Source organism: Schistocerca serialis, chromosome 1 (genome assembly GCF_023864345.2).
Source record: "Schistocerca serialis cubense isolate TAMUIC-IGC-003099 chromosome 1, iqSchSeri2.2, whole genome shotgun sequence".
Lineage (NCBI taxonomy): Eukaryota > Metazoa > Arthropoda > Insecta > Orthoptera > Acrididae > Schistocerca > Schistocerca serialis.
The window spans coordinates 661,223,279-661,245,091 of NC_064638.1; the positions used below are offsets into that span (position 1 = coordinate 661,223,279).

The following is a 21,813-nucleotide window of genomic DNA, read 5'->3' on the forward strand; positions in this document are numbered from 1 at the left end:
AGGGACGAATGGAGACGTGTCGTCTCCAGCGATGAGAGTCGCTTCTGCCTTGGTGCCAATGATGGTCGTATGCGTGTTTGGCGCCATGCAGGTGAGCGCCACAATCAGGACTGCATACGACCGAGGCACACAGGGCCAACACCCGGCATCATGGTGTGGGGAGCGATCTCCTACACTGGCCGTACACCACTGGTGATCGTCGATGGGACACTGAATAGTGCACGGTACATCCAAACTGTCATCGAACCCATCGTTCTACCATTCCTAGACCGGCAAGGGAACTTGCTGTTCCAACAGGACAATGCACGTCCGCATGTATCCCGTGCCACCCAACGTGCTCTAGAAGGTGTAAGTCAACTACCCTGGCCAGCAAGATCTCCGGATCTGTCCCCCATTGAGCATGTTTGGGACTGGATGAAGCGTCGTCTCACGCGGTCTGCACGTCCAGCACGAACGCTGGTCCAACTGAGGCGCCAGGTGGAAATGGCATGGCAAGCCGTTCCACAGGACTACATCCAGCATCTCTACGATCGTCTCCATGGGAGAATAGCAGCCTGCATTGCTGCGAAAGGTGGATATACACTGTACTAGTGCCGACATTGTGCATGCTCTGTTGCGTGTGTCTATGTGCCTGTGGTTCTGTCAGTGTGATCATGTGATGTATCTGACCCCAGGAATATATATATATATATATATATATATATATATATAAAAAACAAAGATGAGGTGACTTACCGAACGAAAGCGCTGGCAGGTCGATAGAAACGCAAACAAACACAAACATACACACAAAATTCAAGCTTTCGCAACAAACTGTTGCCTCATCAGGAAAGAGGGAAGGAGAGGGGAAGACGAAAGGAAGTGGGTTTTAAGGGAGAGGCTAAGGAGTCATTCCAATCCCGGGAGCGGAAAGACTTACCTTAGGGGGAAAAAAGGACAGGTATACACTCGCACACACGCACATATCCATCCACACATACAGACACAAGCAGACATATTTAAAGACTTTCGAAATCCAAATACGCTACTGTTTACTTCAAATTGCTTCATATTCATAAATACAGAGGGAAGTTCAGTCACAGTAATAACTGTGGTTCTGTCAGTGTGATCATGTGATGTATCTGACCCCAGGAATGTGTCAATAAAGTTTCCCCTTCCTGGGACAATGAATTCACGGTGTTCTTATTTCAATTTCCAGGAGTGTATTAGAACTGTTCCAGGCTAACTGTAAAAAGAACTACACATGGGAAAAACTACACTTTTATATATATATATATATATATATATATATATATATATATATATATATATATATATATATATATATATATATATATATATATATATAAAAAAAAACAAAGATGATGTGACTTATCAAACGAAAGTGCTGGCACGTCGACAGACACACAAACATACACACAAAATTTAAGCTTTCGCAACAAACTGTTGCCTCATCAGGAAAGAGGGAAGGAGAGGGAAAGACGAAAGGAATGCATGAAAGTGATTCCTCAATGTATACTTTGCCAACTATAGCTGCCACAAATACCTGCTCATGGAAATGGAATTGCAATACTGGAGTTTCCATAAAATGAATTATCATATCTCCCCTACACAACCATCAAAGTTTGCAGACAGACTTACCTCTCAAGACAAAAATTCATTCTTACTGTCATATAGGCCAAAATTAATCAGTGTGTTCACAATGCTTAAGCCATTATCATTTTCATTGAACGAGAAAGCTATATTGAGGGGGTTGAGAATGAAAAGAAGTAGCCCAAAGCATTAAACCATGCTGCACTTGGCTTAAGAATTGAATCTGATGCAGATACAAATACAAACACTGTGATCATTGAAATCTTCCCAAGACAACTAACAAGCCCATCCAAAAATCCTTTCCTGTCGCAGCATACTTATCCTGATGGAAAGATAGGTGAAAAGAAAATTCAAAACCTCACTGATAAGATGGCCTCCATTTTACAGTGGAATATAAATGAGTTCAGGACATACAAGAGGAAAGATTGACATTTTGTTCATACTGGAGATATAAGTGATTGTTGAAATGCTTGTTTTGAAAATAGTTTATTTTTTGGCACAATCCCACACAATTTCAGTCCCCAGGAGACATTGTCGGATATCAACATAACTTTATACACCTATGCACCAATGGCAGATGTGTAAATAATTAGAGTTTCAGTTGTCTATGACAGGTAGGCTGGCTGCAGATTACATTAATGCTGTTCATGTTTGGTGGTGTTACAAGGCTGGTAGAATATGTAAGGGAGCATGAACAGTGTCAGATGTTGAACAATCACCATGGAGAATACAGAGATGCCGCATGCTCATGTGAGACAGCATTATTTGCACCTGAGAGAGTCTGAACGGGTCTCATTGTGGATCTCCACATGGCCAGCAGGTAAAGTCGTGCCGTGTCCATAATTTGTGGGGCATTTGGATTTGACGGTGGCCTGATAACAGGTTGCATGTGGATGTCATCAAGGTTCTAGTCCAACAAGGCTGACTGGACCGACTGCCACAAATTTGGGTCATTGTATTGTGCACTGAGCGTACTGTAACCCTTCGCGTCTGTCCCTGTCGTTTAAAAACAAGTAATGTGGTAGTGTTCTCCCTGCAACATTCTGTATCACCCCACACCATTGATCAGAGACTAGCAGCAGTCAGTCTAGAGAACTGACATCCCATGCATAGGGTGTCATTAACACCACAATACAAGTGGCTGCATTTGGAGTGATGCCATAACTGGGAAGCATGGACTGCAGACTAATGGCATTGCACTGTTTTTAGCAATAAATCCCAGTTCTGTACTACCTTGTATGGCCATTGATGACAAGTATTGCGGTGACCTGGGAAGAGGTCCCCGTCTTCCAAGGTTTTGGAGAGGCACAGCAGTGTTACTTTTGATGTCACACCTGGTAGTGACTGATGGAAGTTAGACAGCATACTGTGCGATGGCTCGCCCTGCTTTATTTATTCGTTGATTGCCCTCAGTGTCGATGTACTGGCTGAAAAATTAGGGGGTGTAAGTGCAAGTACTTTCTACTGTAAACAATGTAGCCGACAGAGGCACAGTTGTGTTTCACAGCAGTTTACTTTCACTTTTCACAACCCCCCTCCCCATATACACATTTAATATGGCCAGTGCACTATTGTTCTAACTTCCCATAAGTCTCATTAATAGTTAGCAGGCAAACATCCACATACTGCTGCAATAGGTTCCTATTGAACAACAAGCAGTAAAAGCCTAACCATACAATTCAGTCTTTCAAATGAATTGAACAGACACTGTCATTGCTTTAACACACGGTTTATTGGTGTAACACTTATTTCACTGTTAAGTTGATGCATTATTGTCTTTCTAACCAACACAGGTTCCTCATCTGAAACTCGGCCATGGACTGTCTGTGCCATGACCAAAAATCGGGTCCTTATATATCATCACAATAATAGGTGCTGAAACTACACATTGTTCAAAGTTAAATGTACAGAAATTACAATTAAAACTTAACACATTAAATTAACTGACTACATAAAAATACTGGTTTCTTCTACTACAAGGGTTAAGCTGAATTATGTCATGAAATTAACAAATACAGTAATGTAAACAATTCTTTTCACAAAACTGTTAAATACTTTGGAATTAATTAAGGTCTGGCTTTGCTAACATATTTTCGAATAGAGCCAAATAAATACTTGAAGAATACTGTTATTTGTTCCTCCAAATATTTATAACTAGTACAGATTTTGTGTTTGTTTATATGTCAACAGTAGAATTTAAGTTACGAAACAATTACTGATTTCACCCTATGACAAAAGATACTAACTAGGACTAGTTAAAATATTCTTTAAAACTGAGGGCCAACCTTTCTCTTTTATGAAAATACAGATAATACTCATGTATGTTAATGGTAATTAGTTCAAAAATGAAAAAATGAATTTAATTAGGCAGATGACAAAACAAGAGGGGAAGGAAAAATATCCCAGCTTGCCTCGTCACAAGTGGTACATCGCTCACATGCTGCAGCCTTATTGTTTCATCTTGTGCAACAGTATCATGGTGTCATTTTTCAACAGGGCAATGTATTCCAATAACATGGCACATATCTCCGTGAACTTTCTGCATGATGTTGAGTTACACCCATGGTCAGAAAAATCCCCATGACTGTCCCAATGACAGTATCCATGATATCAAAGACCAGTTAAAACAGTTGCATGCCGGCTTGCCTCAGTAGAAGATACAATAGATTTGTGACACCCTTCCCAACTGAATCAGTCAAAGCATTCAGGCTGGAGTGGCTGCAACATTGTGGTGATAAGTGATCTCATACTGCCAAGTTCTTTGTAAATTTGTCTTGATTTTATGATCACTGAAATAACATATCATACTCTCTCATTGAGTGAGTTTTCATTTTATGTCCTCCTCCTTTTTTGGGCGGTTGCCTTTTTTTGTCAGGCAAAGGAGATTCGTCCATCAGTGGCCATGTTCAGATCATCATTCTTATGATCTGAAGGGGAATGGTGAGGGCCAAAACTGGTAATTTCTTATTGATATTGTGTATCATCATACCAAAAAATAAACTGTGTTTGAAAAATACAGGAGGAAGCCAGATTACTAGCACAGAGTCATCATTTGAGATTTTTTCAAGAAATACATTTTACATTACCTGACATCCTGTGCTGTGGGATTGTAACTTTCACAGAAGGGGTGATCTAAGTGGAATGAGAGCTATAGATGGAGTAGTAGCCATCTTTGCAGATGACATATATCCTTCTTTGTGTGTCATTGTGAACGTGTGTCTAAAAGCAGTTTCTATTACATGGTGTGTGCTGTGGAGAGTTGCTGCATTTTCCTCCTGCTGATATCCCTATGAACCAGTTGAGCAAGAGAGACTGAGTATCCTTATCACAAACCTCCCCTGGATTTTTTACTCTATGAGGATTTTAATGCACATCATGTGGTATGGGGCTCTTGTACCATTTGCTCCAAGGGTCGAGTTGTTGAGAGCCTCTTGTTAGCAGATGATTAGTGTGCACTTTAGCACTTCCATAGAGCCTTTCTCCACCATCACCCTTTTTGTTATGGAGAGCAGTGGATGAAAGAAAGCCACATTGATGGATGCCCAACAAGGCAAACTAAGATGCTGTACAGCCAGCTGACTGTGTTTGAATGTAGTAACAGTGTCCAGGAATGTACAGTTCCTCACTAGCACAATCTCTCACACCACTGATATATCTGTACTATAATATTCAGGACAACTAACACACAGTCTGTTGCCTCATGGTTTCAGCAGTATTGCCCCACTATCAGAGACAAACGTATGGCACTGCAGAGGTTCAAGGAGAGACTATCAGTTGAGAACCTCATCTTCAAAGCCATGAGAGCAAAATGGCATCTTATTCCTTAAATGATTTTACAAAGCTATTGATTGTATCAGAGACCATTAGGAGGATTTCAGACAAAGGTGCGTAATTGCTGCTGAAATGAATAATGGTATTCTTCAGACTGGTGAAGAGGGTATTTTCCAGGCTGTTGTGGAGTATTTTATTTGCATAACTGTTGTTGCCAGGTCAGCATCAAGCTATCCTTCAATATTGAATGATAGTATAGAGGGGGTGGTTTGGCTCAGTTCTACTAATGGTGGAGTGTGTTACTTGCCCTTTCTCTGTAAAAAGTTGGATTCAGTATTGCCTGTTGCATTTGATACATCACTTAGCCAATGACAGCCTTCATTACAGCATGTTACTGAATCTCAGTCCAAACACTAAAACAACCCTACTTGATGTGTTTGGTTTCATTTTGAATTAGGACAATTCCCAAACTCATGGAAAGATGGTGTTCCAATTTTTCCCTCAAACTTGTGAAGGATGTACATGCCTAAGTAGTTATCATGGTACTGTCCTCACCACTTTTACAGATAAGATTGTAAAGCATGATCAAGCAGTAACTCATCTGGGTCCACAGAGCTTGAGACCCATCTACCATCGATAATCTGATCTTGTTGAAAGTGGCTAGCACCTGTCCTTGTGCAGCCATAACCTAACACATGCCTTCTTCAATCTTGAGAGAGCCTACTACACTCATTTGAGGCATAATATCCTTAAGCAACTTCATGTGCCAAGCTTAAGCAGCTTCATGTGTGGAGCTTTCGTCTTTGAATTGTACTGTTTTTTCCTTCTTGTCTCTATGTTATTCTGGATATAGGGTAAGTAATTTCCAATCAAATCACTTTATATAAGGTAGTGTTTTAAGTACCATTAATGACATTCTGCCCATGATAAGGAGCCCTGTACGGTACTCCTGATTTGAAGATGATTTTCAATGTTTGCTCTTCTTACAGTTTCCCAGCTACCACAAAGCAGTTGCAACTAACTTTTAACAGGCTGGAGAAATGAGTGAACAATACTGGTTTTTAATTTTCTCACCCTGTGTTTTTAAACTTTCAGAAATTAAAATGAGGGACACCATTTAAAAAAAGGTGAGAATCGAAGGCCTCATTTTTGATGAAAAACTTGGTTGGTTACCACCCCTAAAGGACCTAAAAGCATTGCACCCCATAAGACATGGGAAACAGAGTGGCTTTATCTACTCCACTTTTATCCATGCTTGATTATGGTTATGGAGTCTATGGGTCAGTTCGACATTCTTACTTGAAGATCCTCAATATGGTTCACTATTTGGGAATCGTGCTGGTTACAGAGGCGTTTAGGAACAGCCTCATTCTGAACCTCTGTACTAAGACTGGTGAGCCACCACTTTATATCAGGTGATAACTGATTCTGGTGTGGCAAGCATATAAGAAGACATAGTCCCTACAACAATCATCTATATACCATATACCATACAGCTGCTCACCCATCAATGGATTAGCTTCTTAATAACCATTTGTTAGCAGTTTGGCCGTTTCAGATTTGTGCAAATTAACTATCTTTTAGGAATTATTGTGGTAAATACTAATATTTTGCACCAGGCTCAGAGTAATTTTAGATATGACAATTTCTAAGGAAGATGGCACTTCTAGCAATGTTTACAGTTAATTTTTGTACAATAATTTACACAGTTCCCAAAATTTTATTCCACAGAGTATGTAGGTGGACTGACTTAACTACTTGCAAAACTACATGAAATAGGCACTGCACCAGATCAGTGTGATGGAGAAAAGTTTATCATTTGCTAGTTGCCTTAGTGCCCTCCAAATGATTTCTCCGATATATGAGTGCATTAAGAAAATATTGTAACACTTTTTTTTTTCTCAGCCAACTTCATTTGAAAATATGCGGAATATGTTGTGGGACATCATGAAATATTCCTACTGCAGCCCCTATAGTTTCATGAAGTTCTGATAGATCGCAGTACTATAGGTAGCTTTCAAATTGGTGTCTACAGTGAAGGTGTGTTCCAAGCAGAGGGCTGTAATTGAGTTTCTTTTGAAGGAAAACCAGACCAGGCACTTGCAAAATATCTACGGAGACCTAGCAGTATACAAAAGCATGGTGAGTCGTTGGGCAAGGTGTCCGTCAGCAAGGTTGTGCAAACCTGTCCAGTCTCTTGTATGCCAGCCGGCTGGACACAGGTATGACCCCTGCAATGTTGGAATGTGTGGACATTGTCATTGGAGATGATCGACGGATCACAAGCAGACACTTCACTGCACAACTGGATGCCTCTCATGGTAGTGCTGACACTTGTCCACCAATTGGGCTACTCAAATGTGTGTGCCCTTTGGGTCCCTCGCCGTCTAACAGTAGACCATAAGCAGCAACAAAGGACTATCTGTGCAGAACTACCTGCATATTATGAGACTGATTGTGACAACTGTTTGTTGAATATCATCACAGGTGATGAAACATGGATTCATCACTTTGAACCGGAAACAAAACAGCAATCCATGGACTGGTGCCACACCAACTCTCCTATGAGGAAAAAGTTCAAAGCTGCACCCTCAGCTGGTAAAGTCATGGGTACAGTCTTTTGTGACTCTGAAGGGGTTATTCTGTTTGATGTCAACCCTCATAGTGCAACGGTCAACTCTGAAATGTAATGTGCTATCTTCTGGAAAGTGAAGAAATGACTTCAGCATTTTTGTTGCTACAAAAATGCAAATGAACTTCTCCTTCTCTCTGACAATGCAAGGCCTCACATAAGCCTGTACACCAAAGAGCAGCTCACAAAATCTCATTGGACTGTTCTTCCTAATCCATGCTACAGTCCATATCTCTCACCTTCTGACTTCCATCTGTTTGGCCCAGTGATGGATGCACTTCTCAGCAAGTAGTAGGCAGATGATTGGGGAGGTTGTTGATGCAGCAGGACATTGGCTACAACATCTATCAGAAGTGTGGTTCCATGTGAGCTTACAGCCCATCTGGGTAAGGTGGCATAAGGCCATTACATTGAATGGAGATTATGTTGAAAACAGAGTTTCGTAGCCAAAAGAGTGGAGAATAATATGTTGTATTGAAACCCTGGATAAAACTAATGTGCCTTTAGAAAAAACAGTGTTATTACGTAACGAATGCCCCTTGTACCAAGCAGAGAATATGATTAGGGTGGTCCAGGACATCCCTATTCTACTACATGGCCAGGATTTAGTATTCTGCTGGGTACCAGGGCACAACAGGATCAAGACAAATGAAGCAGCTGACATAGCAGACAAGGACAGTTGTCAGGGATGTATTGCAGAAAAATATGCTGCTCTTCTGAAATCATTTCCTCTTTTATGTGTCAGAAGATCATAAGTGAGTGAGAGGAAATCTAATTGGAAGTGGCAGAAAATAAGTTTTGGAGATTGAAATCTAATGCCTGGGAATGGAAATACGCCATCCAATCTGATTGATGGTGCTCTGTTCTGGTGGAGGACCCACCAGTTTGTGGAGTATCCGTATCAGTACACCATTTTTTGCCAATGTGTGATTTATATCCTGATTAGAGGGCAGGAGAGAATTTACATGGGGAATTAGCATCAATTTTGGCTGTCAGTGAGGAAAGTGTGATACACATTGTAAAATTTTCGGAGTTGCCCAGACTCCAGACAAAATTTCTAGCATGGAGGTTTTAGTGTGTTGCAGAGTGGCTGGCTCATTTATTTTTAGTGTAGTGATCAGAGAGCTGCATGTATTTTTATGTATTTCTTCTTTGAGCTCTGTCATATTTTCTAAGCTCTTTTTTTTAAGGACTGACATATGAGAAGACTTGTTTGTTTGCTTGCTTTTATTCTGGTACAATCTTGACCACTGGAGGATCTAAATCCTCCACTCAAATCATTGAAGAAATACTGGAAAATTGAGTGGAGAATATGACTGTATCAAAAGAATGGAAGATGATTAAGAATATAGTTTTGAAACTTTCGAAGAACATATTGGGAAAATAAGGAAAAGAATCAGAATGCGTGGATGTATCAGGTATTTTTGATAAAATGGATAAACAGGGAAATGAAACAATGAACATTCTATAGGAGAGGAATAATAAACAATGAACTATTCAGCTTACCTTGTCAGGCTAGAGTGGAATAGATAAGAAGTCTATGTGAGGAGACTGCAGAACTGGAAAAGCCAGGTAAATTAGAAGAAATATAGAGCACAGTTATGTAGCTAATGAATGAAGCCCAAGAAAAGTCAGCTAAAATGGCCTTCTCAATAAAAATAGCAAGACGACAGCTTACATAAAAGGGAACAAAAAGATATGAAAGAAGTACCCCAAAGAAATATGAAGCATAAGGAGATTATCTTACATGACTAAGACTGGAGCTTAGATTAGAATGTGATGAGATGTGAGCTGCGGACCAAAGATACTGTGGTGGGAATTTGAGCATGCACTGCGTGAAGAGTTTGACAGAGCACTGAAAGACCTGAGTCGAAACAAGGCCCCGGGAGTAGACAACATTCCATTAGAACTACTGATGGCCTTGGGAGAGCCAGTCCTGACAAAACTCTACCATCTGGTGAGCAAGATGTATGAGACAGGCAAAATACCCTCAGACTTCAAGAAGAATGTAATAATTCCAATCCCAAGGAAAGCAGGTGTTGACAGATGTGAAAATTACCGAACTATCAGTTTAATAAGTCACAGCTGCAAAATACTAACGCGAATTATTTACAGACGAATGGAAAAACTAGTAGAAGCAGACCTCGGGGAAGATCAGTTTGGATTCCGTAGAAATGTTGGAACACGTGAGGCAATACTAACCTTACGACTTATCTTAGAAGAAAGATAAAGAAAAGGCAAACCTACGTTTCTAGCATTTGTAGACTTAGAGAAAGCTTTTGACAATGTTAACTGGAATACTCTCTTTCAAATTCTGAAGGTGGCAGGTATAAAATACAGGGAGCGAAAGGCTATTTACAATTTGTACAGAAATCAGATGGCAGTTATAAGAGTTGAGGGGCATGAAAGGGAAGCAGTGGTTGGGAAAGGAGTAAGACAGGGTTGTAGCCTCTCCCCGATTTTATTCAATCTGTATATTGAGCAAGCAGTAAAGGAAACAAAAGAAAAATTCAGAGTAGGTATTAAAATCCATGGAGAAGAAATAAAAACTTTGAGGTTCGCCGATGACATTGTAATTCTGTCAGAGACAGCAAAGGACTTGGAAGAGCAGTTGAATGGAATGGACAGTGTCTTGAAAGGAGGATATAAGATGAACATCAACAAAAGCAAAACGAGAATAATGGAATGTAGTCAAATTAAATCGGGTGATGCTGAGGGAATTAGATTAGGAAATGAGACACTTAAAATAGTAAAGGAGTTTTGCTATTTAGGGAGTAAAATAACTGATGATGGTCGAAGTAGAGAGGATATAAAATGTAGACTGGCAATGGCAAGGAAATCGTTTCTGAAGAAGAGAAATTTGTTAACAACGAGTATAGATGTAAGTGTCAGGAAGTCGTTTCTGAAAGTATTTGTATGGAGTGTAGCCATGTATGGAAGTGAAACATGGACGATAACTAGTTTGGACAAGAAGAGAATAGAAGCTTTCGAAATGTGGTGCTACAGAAGAATGCTGAATATTAGAAGGGTTGATCACATAACTAATGAGGAGGTCTTGAATAGGATTGGGGAGAAGAGAAGTTTGTGGCACAACTTGACTAGAAGAAGGGATCGGTTGGTAGGACATGTTTTGAGGCATCAAGGGATCACAGATTTAGCATTGGAGGGCAGCATGGAGGGTAAAAATCGTAGAGGGAGACCAAGAGATGAATACACTAAGCAGATTCAGAAGGATGTAGGTTGCAGTAGGTACTGGGAGATGAAGAAGCTTGCACAGGATAGAGTAGCATGGAGAGCTGCATCAAACCAGTCTCAGGACTGAAGACCACAACAACAACAATGTAGTCTCCTTGTACATTAATGCACTTGGACCAACAATGTTCCAGTTCCTTGATCCCATCTCGAAAATGAGTTTCCTCCAGGCCTGAAAAATAGTTGTGAACTCTGGCTATCGGAGCCACATCAGGTGAATAAGGTGGGTGTACCAACAATTCATACCTTAGTTTGTGCAATTTCGCCATTGCAATGGCACGTGTGTGGGTGCGCATTGTCTTGTCGCAGCAGGGGTAAAATACAGAGAGCGAAAGGCTATTTACAATTTGTACAGAAACCAGATGGCAGTTATAAGAGTCGAGGGGCATGAAAGGGAAGCAGTGGTTGGGAAAGGAGTGAGACAGGGTTGTAGCCTATCCCCAATGTTATTCAGTCTGTTTATTGAGCAAGCAATAAAGGAAACAAAAGAAATGTTCGGATTAGGTATTAAAATCCATGGAGAAGAAATAAAAACTTTGAGGTTCGCCGATGACATTGTAATTCTGTCAGAGACAGCAAAGGACTTGGAAGAGCAGTTGAACGGAATGGACAGTGTCTTGAAAGGAGGGTATAAGATGAACATCAACAAAAGCAAAATGAGGATAATGGAATGTAGTCGAATTAAATCGGGTGATGCTGAGGGAATTAGATTAGGAAACGAGACACTTAAAGTAGTAAAGGAGTTTTGCTATGTGGGGAGCAAAATAACTGATGATGGTCGAAGTAGAGAGGATATAAAATGTAGACTGGCAATGGCAAGGAAAGTGTTTCTGAAGAAGAAAAATTTGTTAACATTGAGTAAAGAAAGTATTCCAATCAGCATTGTCAAAAGCTTTCTCTAAGTCTACAAATGCTAGAAATGTAGGTTTGCCTTTTCTTAATCTTTCTTCTAAGATAAGTCGTAGGGTCAGTATTGCCTCACGTGTTCCAACATTTCTACGGAGTCCAAACTGATCTTCCCCGAGGTCGGCTTCTATCACTTTTTCCATTCGTCTGTAAAGAATTCGCGTTAGTCTTTGCAGCTGTGACTTATTAAACTGATAGTTCGGTAATTTTCACATCTGTCAACACCTGCTTACTTTGGGATTGGAATTATTATATTCTTCTTGAAGTCTGTGGGTATTTCGCCTGTGTCATACATCTTGCTCACCAGATGGTAGAGTTTTGTCATGACTGGTTCTCCGAAGGCCGTCAGTAGTTCTAATGGAATGTTGTCTATTCCCGGGGCCTTGTTTCGACTCAGGTCTTTCAGTGCTCTGTCAAACTCTTCATGCAGTCTTGTATCTCCCATTGCATCTTTATCTACATCCTCTTCCATTTCCATAATATTGCCCTCAAGTACATCGCCCTTGTATAGGGCCTCTATATACTCCTTCCACCTTTCTGCTTTCCCTTCTTTGCTTAGAACTGGGTTTCCATCAAAGCTCTTGATATTCATGCAAGTGGTTCTCCTTTCTCCAAAGGTCTCTTTATTTTTCCTGTAGGCAGTATCTATCTTACCCCTAGTGAGATAAGCCTCTACGTCCTTACATTTATCCTCTAGCCATCCCTGCTTAGCCATTTTGCACTTCCTGTCGATATCATTTTTGAGACGTTTGTATTCCATTTTGCCTGCTTCATTTACTGCATTTTTATACTTTCTCCTTTCATCAATTAAATTCAATATTTCTTCTGTTACCCAAGGGTTTCTACTAGCCCTCGTCTTTTTACCTATTTGATCCTCTGCTGCCTTCACTATTTCATCCCTCAAAGCTACCCATTCTTCTTCTACTGTATTTCTTTCCCCCATTCCTGTCAGTTGTTCCCTTATGCTCTCCCTGAAACTCCGTGCAACCTCTGGTTCTTTCAGTTTATCCAGGTCCCATCTCCTTAAATTCCCACCTTTTTGCAGTTTCTTCAGTTTTAATGTACAGTTCATAACCAATAGATTGTGGTCAGAGCCCACATCTGCCCCTGGAAATGTCTTACAATTTAAAACCTGGTTCCTAAATCTCTGTCTTACCATTATATAATCTATCTGATACCTTTTAGTATCACCAGGGTTCTTCCATGTATACAACCTTCTTTCATGATTCTTAAACCAAGTATTAGCTATGATTAAGTTATGCTCTGTGCAAAATTCTACCAGGCGACTTCCTCTTTCATTTCTTAGCCCCAATCCATATTCACCTACTATGTTTCCTTCTCTCCCTTTTCCTACTGACGAATTCCAGTCACCCATCACTATTAAATTTTCGTCTCCCTTCACTACCTGAATAATTTCTTTTATCTCATCATACATTTCATCAATCTCTTCGTCATCTGCAGAGCTAGTTGTACTACTGTAGTAGGCGTGGGCTTCGTGTCTACCTTGGCCACAATAATGCGTTCACTATGCTGTTTGTAGTAGCTTACCCGTACACCTATTTTTTTTATTCATTATTAAACCTACTCCTGCATTACGCCTATTTGATTTTGTATTTATAACCCTGTATTCACCTGACCATAAGTCTTGTTCGTCCTGCCACCGAACTTCACTAATTCCCACTATATCTAACTTTAACTTATCCATTTCCCTTTTTAAATTTTCTAACCTACTTGTCCGATTAAGGGACCTGACATTCCACCCTCCGATCCTTAGAACGCCAGTTTTCTTTGTCTTGATAACGAGGTCCTCTTGAGTAGTCCCCGCCCGGATATCCGAATGGGGGACTATTTTACCTCCGGAATATTTTACCCAAGAGGACGCCATCCTCATTTAATTATACAGTAAAGCTGCATGCCCTCGGGAAAAATTACGGCTGTAGTTTCCCCTTGCTTTCAGCCGTTCGCAGTACCAGAACAGCAAGGCCATTTTGGTTAGTGTTGCAAGGCCAGATCAGTCAATCATCCAGACTGTCGCCCCTGCAACTACTGAAAAGGCTGCTGCTCCTCTTCAGGAACCACAAGTTTGTCTGGCCTCTCAACAGATACCCCTTCGTTGTGGTTGCACCTACGGTACGGCTATCTGTATCGTTGAGGCACGCAAGCCTCCTGACCAACGGCAAGGTCCATGGTTCATGGGGGGAAGGAGACTACATTGAAAACTAAAAAAGTTTCCGTTATGTAAGTACTTTTTTCCTATTCTGTTCCGAGAACTTTTCAAACCACCCTCATACAACATATATCGTATGTGCACTAAGGACCTCAGTCATGTGCCCAAACAATTCTGCCATCATCATCATCATTGTCATTTCATGGAGACATATTTGAGAAAGTTGAACAATGCTCCAGAACAAGTTTAAAAATTAAATGGGACAGACACAAAAGCTGAGGTTTACAGATGATTTTGCTCTTCTAAATGAAAGTAACATTTAGCTGGACTGCTAAATGGCATAAACAGATCATTAAATACAGAACTGAGCTTTCAAAGTAAATAAACATTTGCAAATAAAATATTAAGTGGCTAACTCAATTGAACCTATTGAAAATTGGTTCAACATATCTAAATTTGGATAGAAATAGGCTATCTAGGATGCAAGATAATCAAACATGGTTCCACTGAAGAAAATTTATAGTGTGATCTGTCACTAATTGGGAAAGTTTTCAACGAAAATATACTAGTATGAACTGTAAGATTAGGTATGAGAATTAAATCACTGAAACTGTATGTTTTGAGCACATTGCTCCAGGAAAGTTAACTGTAGGAAACTGGAAGAACCAGAATGAAAGAAGCTGGAAGCGTTTGAGTTGTGGTATCAAAAAAGGATGTTAAAATTCAGTGGACACACATACTATGGAACCAGACTGAAAAATGCTCCAATCGTACCACAAAAATATGTAAATATGCCCTGGGTAGAGTTAGAAAGGAAAAAGAAAGGAACTAGCTTTTTGACTTACATGACAGCTTGAACAACATTTAAATCAAAACATCCGGACATATTTGCACTTTTTTACTTATTAGCAGTATTACCTATGTCGTGATATAATGCATCATATCAAGTAAATCAACACTGATATATGATGCAAGTTGTGTAAGATGACACATGCCATCAAGTCATCCAAAACGGCATTTGTCATGTCGTGCAATATGATACAACATGGCACTAAAGTTTAGTGTGTGAGCATCCCCACTCTGAGATATTTCCTGTTATTGATCCACCCCCACTTTCAGATTCTTCCTGTTGTAGATGCACCCCACTCTCTAGAAGCACATAAATTTCTGTTTATGTGTTCTTACACCACTCACCATAAACGTACCAGGGTGTGAGTTTGGGAGAGAAATGGACCACTCAGGATACATCCCCCCCCCCCCCCCCCTCCCCAGCCCAGAAATTAAAAAAATGCTTCAGTGTCTGCCCAGGAGCAAATCCACCCCCAGGAATTTTATTTGACCAGAAAAACTTTTTTAGCTATTATACGTATGCTCTTCAGCCATATGATATTACATATTGTTTACTGTACTATGGCTGGTGAATCTTCTGGGTTGTGGGCACAGGATCAGGGACCTTATCTTATAAATTGCAAGATGCTGGTGTGCCAACACATTGCAGCTAACAGAGCTCACTGTGCTGGGAATGTAAGGATATCTTGTAAAAAAATGTGATTATATCAAAAGATTTGATCTAAATGTTTTTGAAGCTGTCAGATACGTCAAAAGCTACTTCCCTTCTTTTACATCCCTCACTTTGCCCAGGTCATATCTGCCTTTTTTATGCTGTGGAAGGAGCATTTTTCATTCTCATTCCTAACTTTTATTCTACCATAATTTTGACCATAGACTGCCTTAGCTTAGCAACTGATGTAGATTTTTGTTGTCTCTGACAATGACTTATCTGGTATACTTCTTTTTTTTATTATCTGTTGAACCATATTGTTTGAGTTGGGCAGCATTAGTCTGGCTCCTCTACAATTACATGCCTGATATAGTTGAACCTGCCCAGTGCAGCCTACTGTCTCCTCAGAGCACACAAGCCTCACCACCAGGTCAAGGTAACATGCCTGCGGAAGGGTTTTTGTCTTATTTATTTGTGTTTTAATTTTTGTTTAATGTTTTTTATTTTCTCTTCTGTTTTTTACTTTTTTTAAATGTTTAATTTTTAAAAATGTTTAATTTTTTAATTGTGTTTTTAACTTTTTGTTTTACAGTTACACACATTTTATTCATATATGCAAGATACTGTATACACAAACATATGAAAGATAACCATAAATACTTAGTAAAATGCACAAAATAACAGCAAACATAAATATGATACTGAATGAAATATTATATACTAAGCGAAGTGTATAAAAACAATGGTTGTAAATAGTTTGTATTATGTAGATAAACTTATGACGCAATCATATTACATACATAAACTTACTTAAACGCTTACTATTTTTATTGCAAGCTGGATGATTCATGCAACAGATAATAAACTACTGAAAAGCATACATCTTGTTATTATATTTTATCTTAAATTTCTTGTCATTGTTTATTTAAAGTATGCAATAATAAAAATTGAAAATTAAGAATCCACCATTAGAAAAACTCACATGAATAATTTTGGTGGAAAATGTTTCAACAACCAATCTGAATTAAGTATGAGTATGATTAGCTGAAATAAAAGCTATGAAACAATGTGTGTACAACAAAATACTATTAACTTCAAGTTGCATATGAAAATTGATGAACTTAAGCTTATTTTATGTGAAAATAAGTTTCCTGGAAGATTGCATAGTAGCTTTTGAAGAAAACACAGTAAAAAAGTGTTCTATTGGTTAGAAATAAGGTGACCTTTTTCTGACAATTATTTTTATACCAATTTGCAGGTTAATTTAATTTTCAACATGCTTATCAGTAAAGCTTTAAATGCTCTGTCAAACTATATTAGCAAGGTTCCAATTTCTTTGATTTGCTGCATAGTTTAGCTTTGGAATATATCTATTCACCCTCTCATCTTCTGCTTTTCTTCAGTCATGTTTTCTCTTCTCTCGCTGTTTGTAATATTTTTACTTCATCACTGCTTAGACTAAGTAAATTAATTCTCAAAAATATGATTCAAAATAATGGTGCATCCCCCACAAGTGATTATCTATTGTTGGTGTTCAAGCCACAATCATTTACATCTTACAAATACATCACCTATCCTCTGTAAACCAGTGTCTTACTCAACATTAATTTAATTATATAATTAGCAGTGCAGGCACCGGAGCACCATAACACATTGCCTAGTACCTATATATGTTTGTTTATTAATTACAATGATTTGGGATATATATATTTATGGATATTTATATGGATGTATGTTTATGTTGAAAGCAACTGCAAGGAAATCTACATTCACACGTTTGAGCTATTTCTAAAGTATCAAAGATCTTCTCTCACACAGTTTAGGCTTTTTTAAGTGGTTCTGTGTTGGCATACAGCCCTTCAATAGATTCGTAAAATTTCTTAAGACTTTGACTGTCAGCCACATAAACCTCACTGCTTCTTAGAAAGTTGACCATTTTTGTGGTTTTTCAATATTTATTAAGAAGACTAGCCAGCAGTGAATACTGATCATCCCCATCAATGTACATGATTTCGTATTTAAAAGCAGGAGAAATTGTACCCCATCAAATGAGGGGATTGACAGGCTACCGAAATTTTTATGTCCTGTCAGTTGATTAGATTGGCACTCAAAGTGTTAAGAGTGTTTTCGTATTATGACATAAACAATTGTGTATTGTTACAATAACTACCGACTTGAAATGTGTTGAATAGCATTCTCAGGTTAAATGGCATTTGGTTTCTGTCTTTCTGTTAACCTCTTTTGTTCCAGATTGTTAACATGAGCAGCAGTATTCTACTCAGTTCTTTTGTCTTGTATCTGTGGGTGATACTGATGTAGAACATGCAGTATACCCACACTGTTCAGTGCTATATTTGTTAATGATGTTTTTCATTTAATGTTGCCACTTAAGGAAAACATGGTCATATTTTCCAGCAAATAAGGCAGAACTGAACATGGAGTAGATAATAGCTTCTCAGAAGCCATTTGATTTTTAGCTGGACTAATTTACTTTATCCCTCTCTCATCCTCATTCTTATTCTGTTTCCTCTGAGTTAAGATTTTTCTAATTTTCAAAATGGTAAAATGTGTGGCTGTTTATAATCCTCTTCCCTGCATATCTTTCCCAATTGTTGTCCTTCACTTTCCCTCTTCATCCTTGTTCCTTTCTGCTTCTTCTTTCTCTTCTGTGAATACAGTTCATATGTTACTTCATGACATTGTTTTAGCATTGATATGTGTTTTTACTAGCAGTTTATTTTTTCATTTATTTATTTATTTATTCATTCATTTCTGTTTGTAATTCCAAAGGCTTCATTTATTTTGTGTTATATGTCTCTTTACACTTCATATCCTTGCTGCTTGTTTCTGATCTCTAGTTTCTCAATTCTTAAGAGTCAGTGTCTATTTTGAAATGTGCCTTCATTGCAAATTTAGCACCATTCTTGTGCAAGGTCTTCTTGATACGTTTGTTCAGATTGTGAGAACAATAAAGGCTTTTAAAATAAGTTTCTGTTGTAAAGAAGAATTGGAAATTGTATGGGTTTTTATGTGGGCTTTCCTTTTGTATGTAGGAAAACAAGATTGACGAAAACATCAGTGGAAAATCTATTAGACCTGTGGCTCATCTAAAATCAAGAATAACATTTAATATATTAACTGATGACATCAAATTTCCTGTGAAGAACTTGCCACCGGAAATTGCACAGCTTCTAGTGTATGTTGAGTCTCTTCTTTGTTTCATAAATTTAACAGATCCAAATAAATATGTGTGGCCAATATATTTTCTTAATGAACTCCATTTTTGTAAAAATTTTATCTTGTTATTATTCACTTGTATCATAGGTTTAATTTTCAATTATAATTTGCATCTTTGCTTTTGGGTCCCTGATTTTTATCTCATATAAGTCATTAATATCATGCGTATAGTGAGCTAATAAACAAGGAAAGAATCAGTTGTAGGAATTGTAGTTTGTGAATATCACATTTATGAATAAACAGCTATTTATGGATTTTTTTTGTGGGGGTGGGGGGCACGTTTTATAGTGTTACCCACCACTTACGGTTCAAACGGCACAACTGCTAAATGATGTTAAACAGTGTATTTTAATAACTTAGGTTTTGTAGCAACAGCTTAAGTTTGTATCATCTGTCAAAGTGGTGACCACCAGTCACAGTGCAAGCATGCCACACTTTCTCAAATATCCTTGTTGCCTGTCATACAATCAGACCAGCAACTGGGCTCGTATAAATATACTTCCATTTAGTTTTTACTGTGGCAGTTGAAATTACCCTCACAATAAATAAATTTAATCAGTGAACAACACTGCAGTACTGTTCCGTTCAAGGGCTTGAATTTGAAGAACCATTTGTGGATACTGTAGCAGGTATCCCACCGCCTGCAAAAAGTAGACATCCTGAATTTGATATGTGATCCAGCATACAAAGTCACGAAAATTTGAAATGCTTCCTTCATCAGTGATACAGTTTCCATTATGTGTAATCATAATAGTGAGAAATTCGAAATTGAAAGAGGAGTGAAATAATGAGCTTTTCAATCACCTAAGCTATTCCCAGCACCCAGGAGAAATGTTTTAAATTCTAAAACTGGGAAAACTACCAATGAACAGAAGGTAATGTAATATACGTCAATCACCATCTTTTGTATGTAGTGCAGATAAAATTGAAAAATTATTGCAGAACTTAATTGAGCAAGTATGAAAATGAATTATAATAATACTAAGATAACACATTGAAAAGAAAATGGTAACATTAAGTGTGAAATTGATGAACCAGTGAATGAGTTTTTATATTAAGAACAGTTGAAGACAATGATTGAACAGACTATGTAAGGGGAGGGAGGGAGAGAGAGAGAGAGAGAGAGAGAGAGAGAGAGAGAGAGAGAGGAAATCAATCAAATGGATTGGGGAACAGGCTGAAGTGGAAGATGTAATTTTATGATTGTAGTGTAAACAAAATTGAGATGTGCAGGCAGGACATGTAGTCAGGTAAATGAATGATAGTTGGACTAAAGAAGCTCTGTACTAGACTCAAAGAATGGGTAAAGTTGAGATTATGATATAATGAGAAGATGGGTAAGTGATACCAGAAAACATGCAGGAAAAGTTAATGGGTGCAAATTGCCTCGAACTGTATGGAGTTGTCATTAGCATCCCTGGTTGCCATGGTACAGGTTGTCAGTTCAAATCCAGCAAATATTTAGTATTCATCATTTCTAGAAGATTCTCAGCAGCATTTTTTAAGTTTGTAATGTTTGTATATTCTAGAATATTCAGTCTATTCTCTTGTCATTTAATGTTATCAAACATCTTGAAAACTTCTTGACTGATTTACTTTACATTTTATAAGATACTCTAATAAGTGTATAAGATACTCTAATAAGGGTTTGGATGGACCTAGGCTACGTATTATATATATTTTAGCAAACCTGAAATGTTCTTCACCAATTTAATTCAAATGTTTACTTGATATGTTTGGATGGACATAGGCCACATATTTCTTTACATATGTGGTATATAAATGTATATACAGGGTGTTACAGAAAGGTACGGCTAAACTTTCAGGAAACATTCCTCACACACAAAGAAAGAAAATATGTTATGTGGACATGTGTCCGGAAACGCTTACTTTTCGTGTTAAAGCTCATTTTATTACTTCTCTTCAAATCACATTAATCATGGAATGGAAACACACAGCAACAGAACGTACCAGCGTGACTTCAAACACTTTGTTACAGGAAATGTTCAAAATGTCCTCCGTTAGCGAGGATACATGCATCCACCCTCCATCGTCGCATGGAATCCCTGATGCGCTGATGCAGCCCTGGAGAATGGCGTATTGTATCACAGCCGTCCACAATACGAGCACGAAGAGTCTCTACATTTGGTACCGGGGTTGCGTAGACAAGAGCTTTCAAATGCCCCAATAAATGAAAGTCAAGAGGGTTGAGGTCAGGAGAGCATGGAGGCCATGGAATTGGTCTGCCTCTACCAATCCACCGGTCACCGAATCTGTTGTTGAGAAGCGTACGAACACTTCGACTGAAATGTGCAGGAGCTCCATCGTGCATGAATCACATGTTGTGCTGTACTTGTAAAGGCACATGTTCTAGCAGCACAGTTAGAGTATCCCGTATGAAATCATGATAACGTGGTCCATTGAGCGTAGGTGGAAGAACATGGGGCCCAATCAAGACATCACCAACAATGCCTGCCCAAACGTTCACAGAAAATCTGTGTTAATGACGTGATTGCACAATTGCGTGCGGATTCTCGTCAGCCCACACATATTGATTGTGAAAATTTACAATTTGATCATGTTGGAATGAAGCCTCATCCGTAAAGAGAACATTTGCACTGAAATGGGGATTGGCACATTGTTGGATGAACCATTCGCAGAAGTGTACCTGTGGAGGCCAATCAGCTGCTGATAGTGCCTGCACATGCTGTACATGGTACGCAAACAACTGGTCCTCCCGTAGCACTCTCCATA

At 38.7% G+C, this 21,813-nt stretch overlaps 1 protein-coding gene across 1 annotated transcript in view; it reads left to right on the forward strand.

Moving 5' to 3' along the window:
* Positions 1-21,813, forward strand: part of LOC126479545 (cleft lip and palate transmembrane protein 1-like protein) — a 165,184-nt gene that overhangs the window by 87,120 nt on the left and 56,251 nt on the right. Inside the window, exon 4 of the mRNA XM_050103793.1 lies at positions 18,876-19,018. Within this exon, the coding sequence (XP_049959750.1) occupies positions 18,876-19,018 (143 nt within the window). The remainder of the gene's footprint in view (positions 1-18,875; positions 19,019-21,813) is intronic.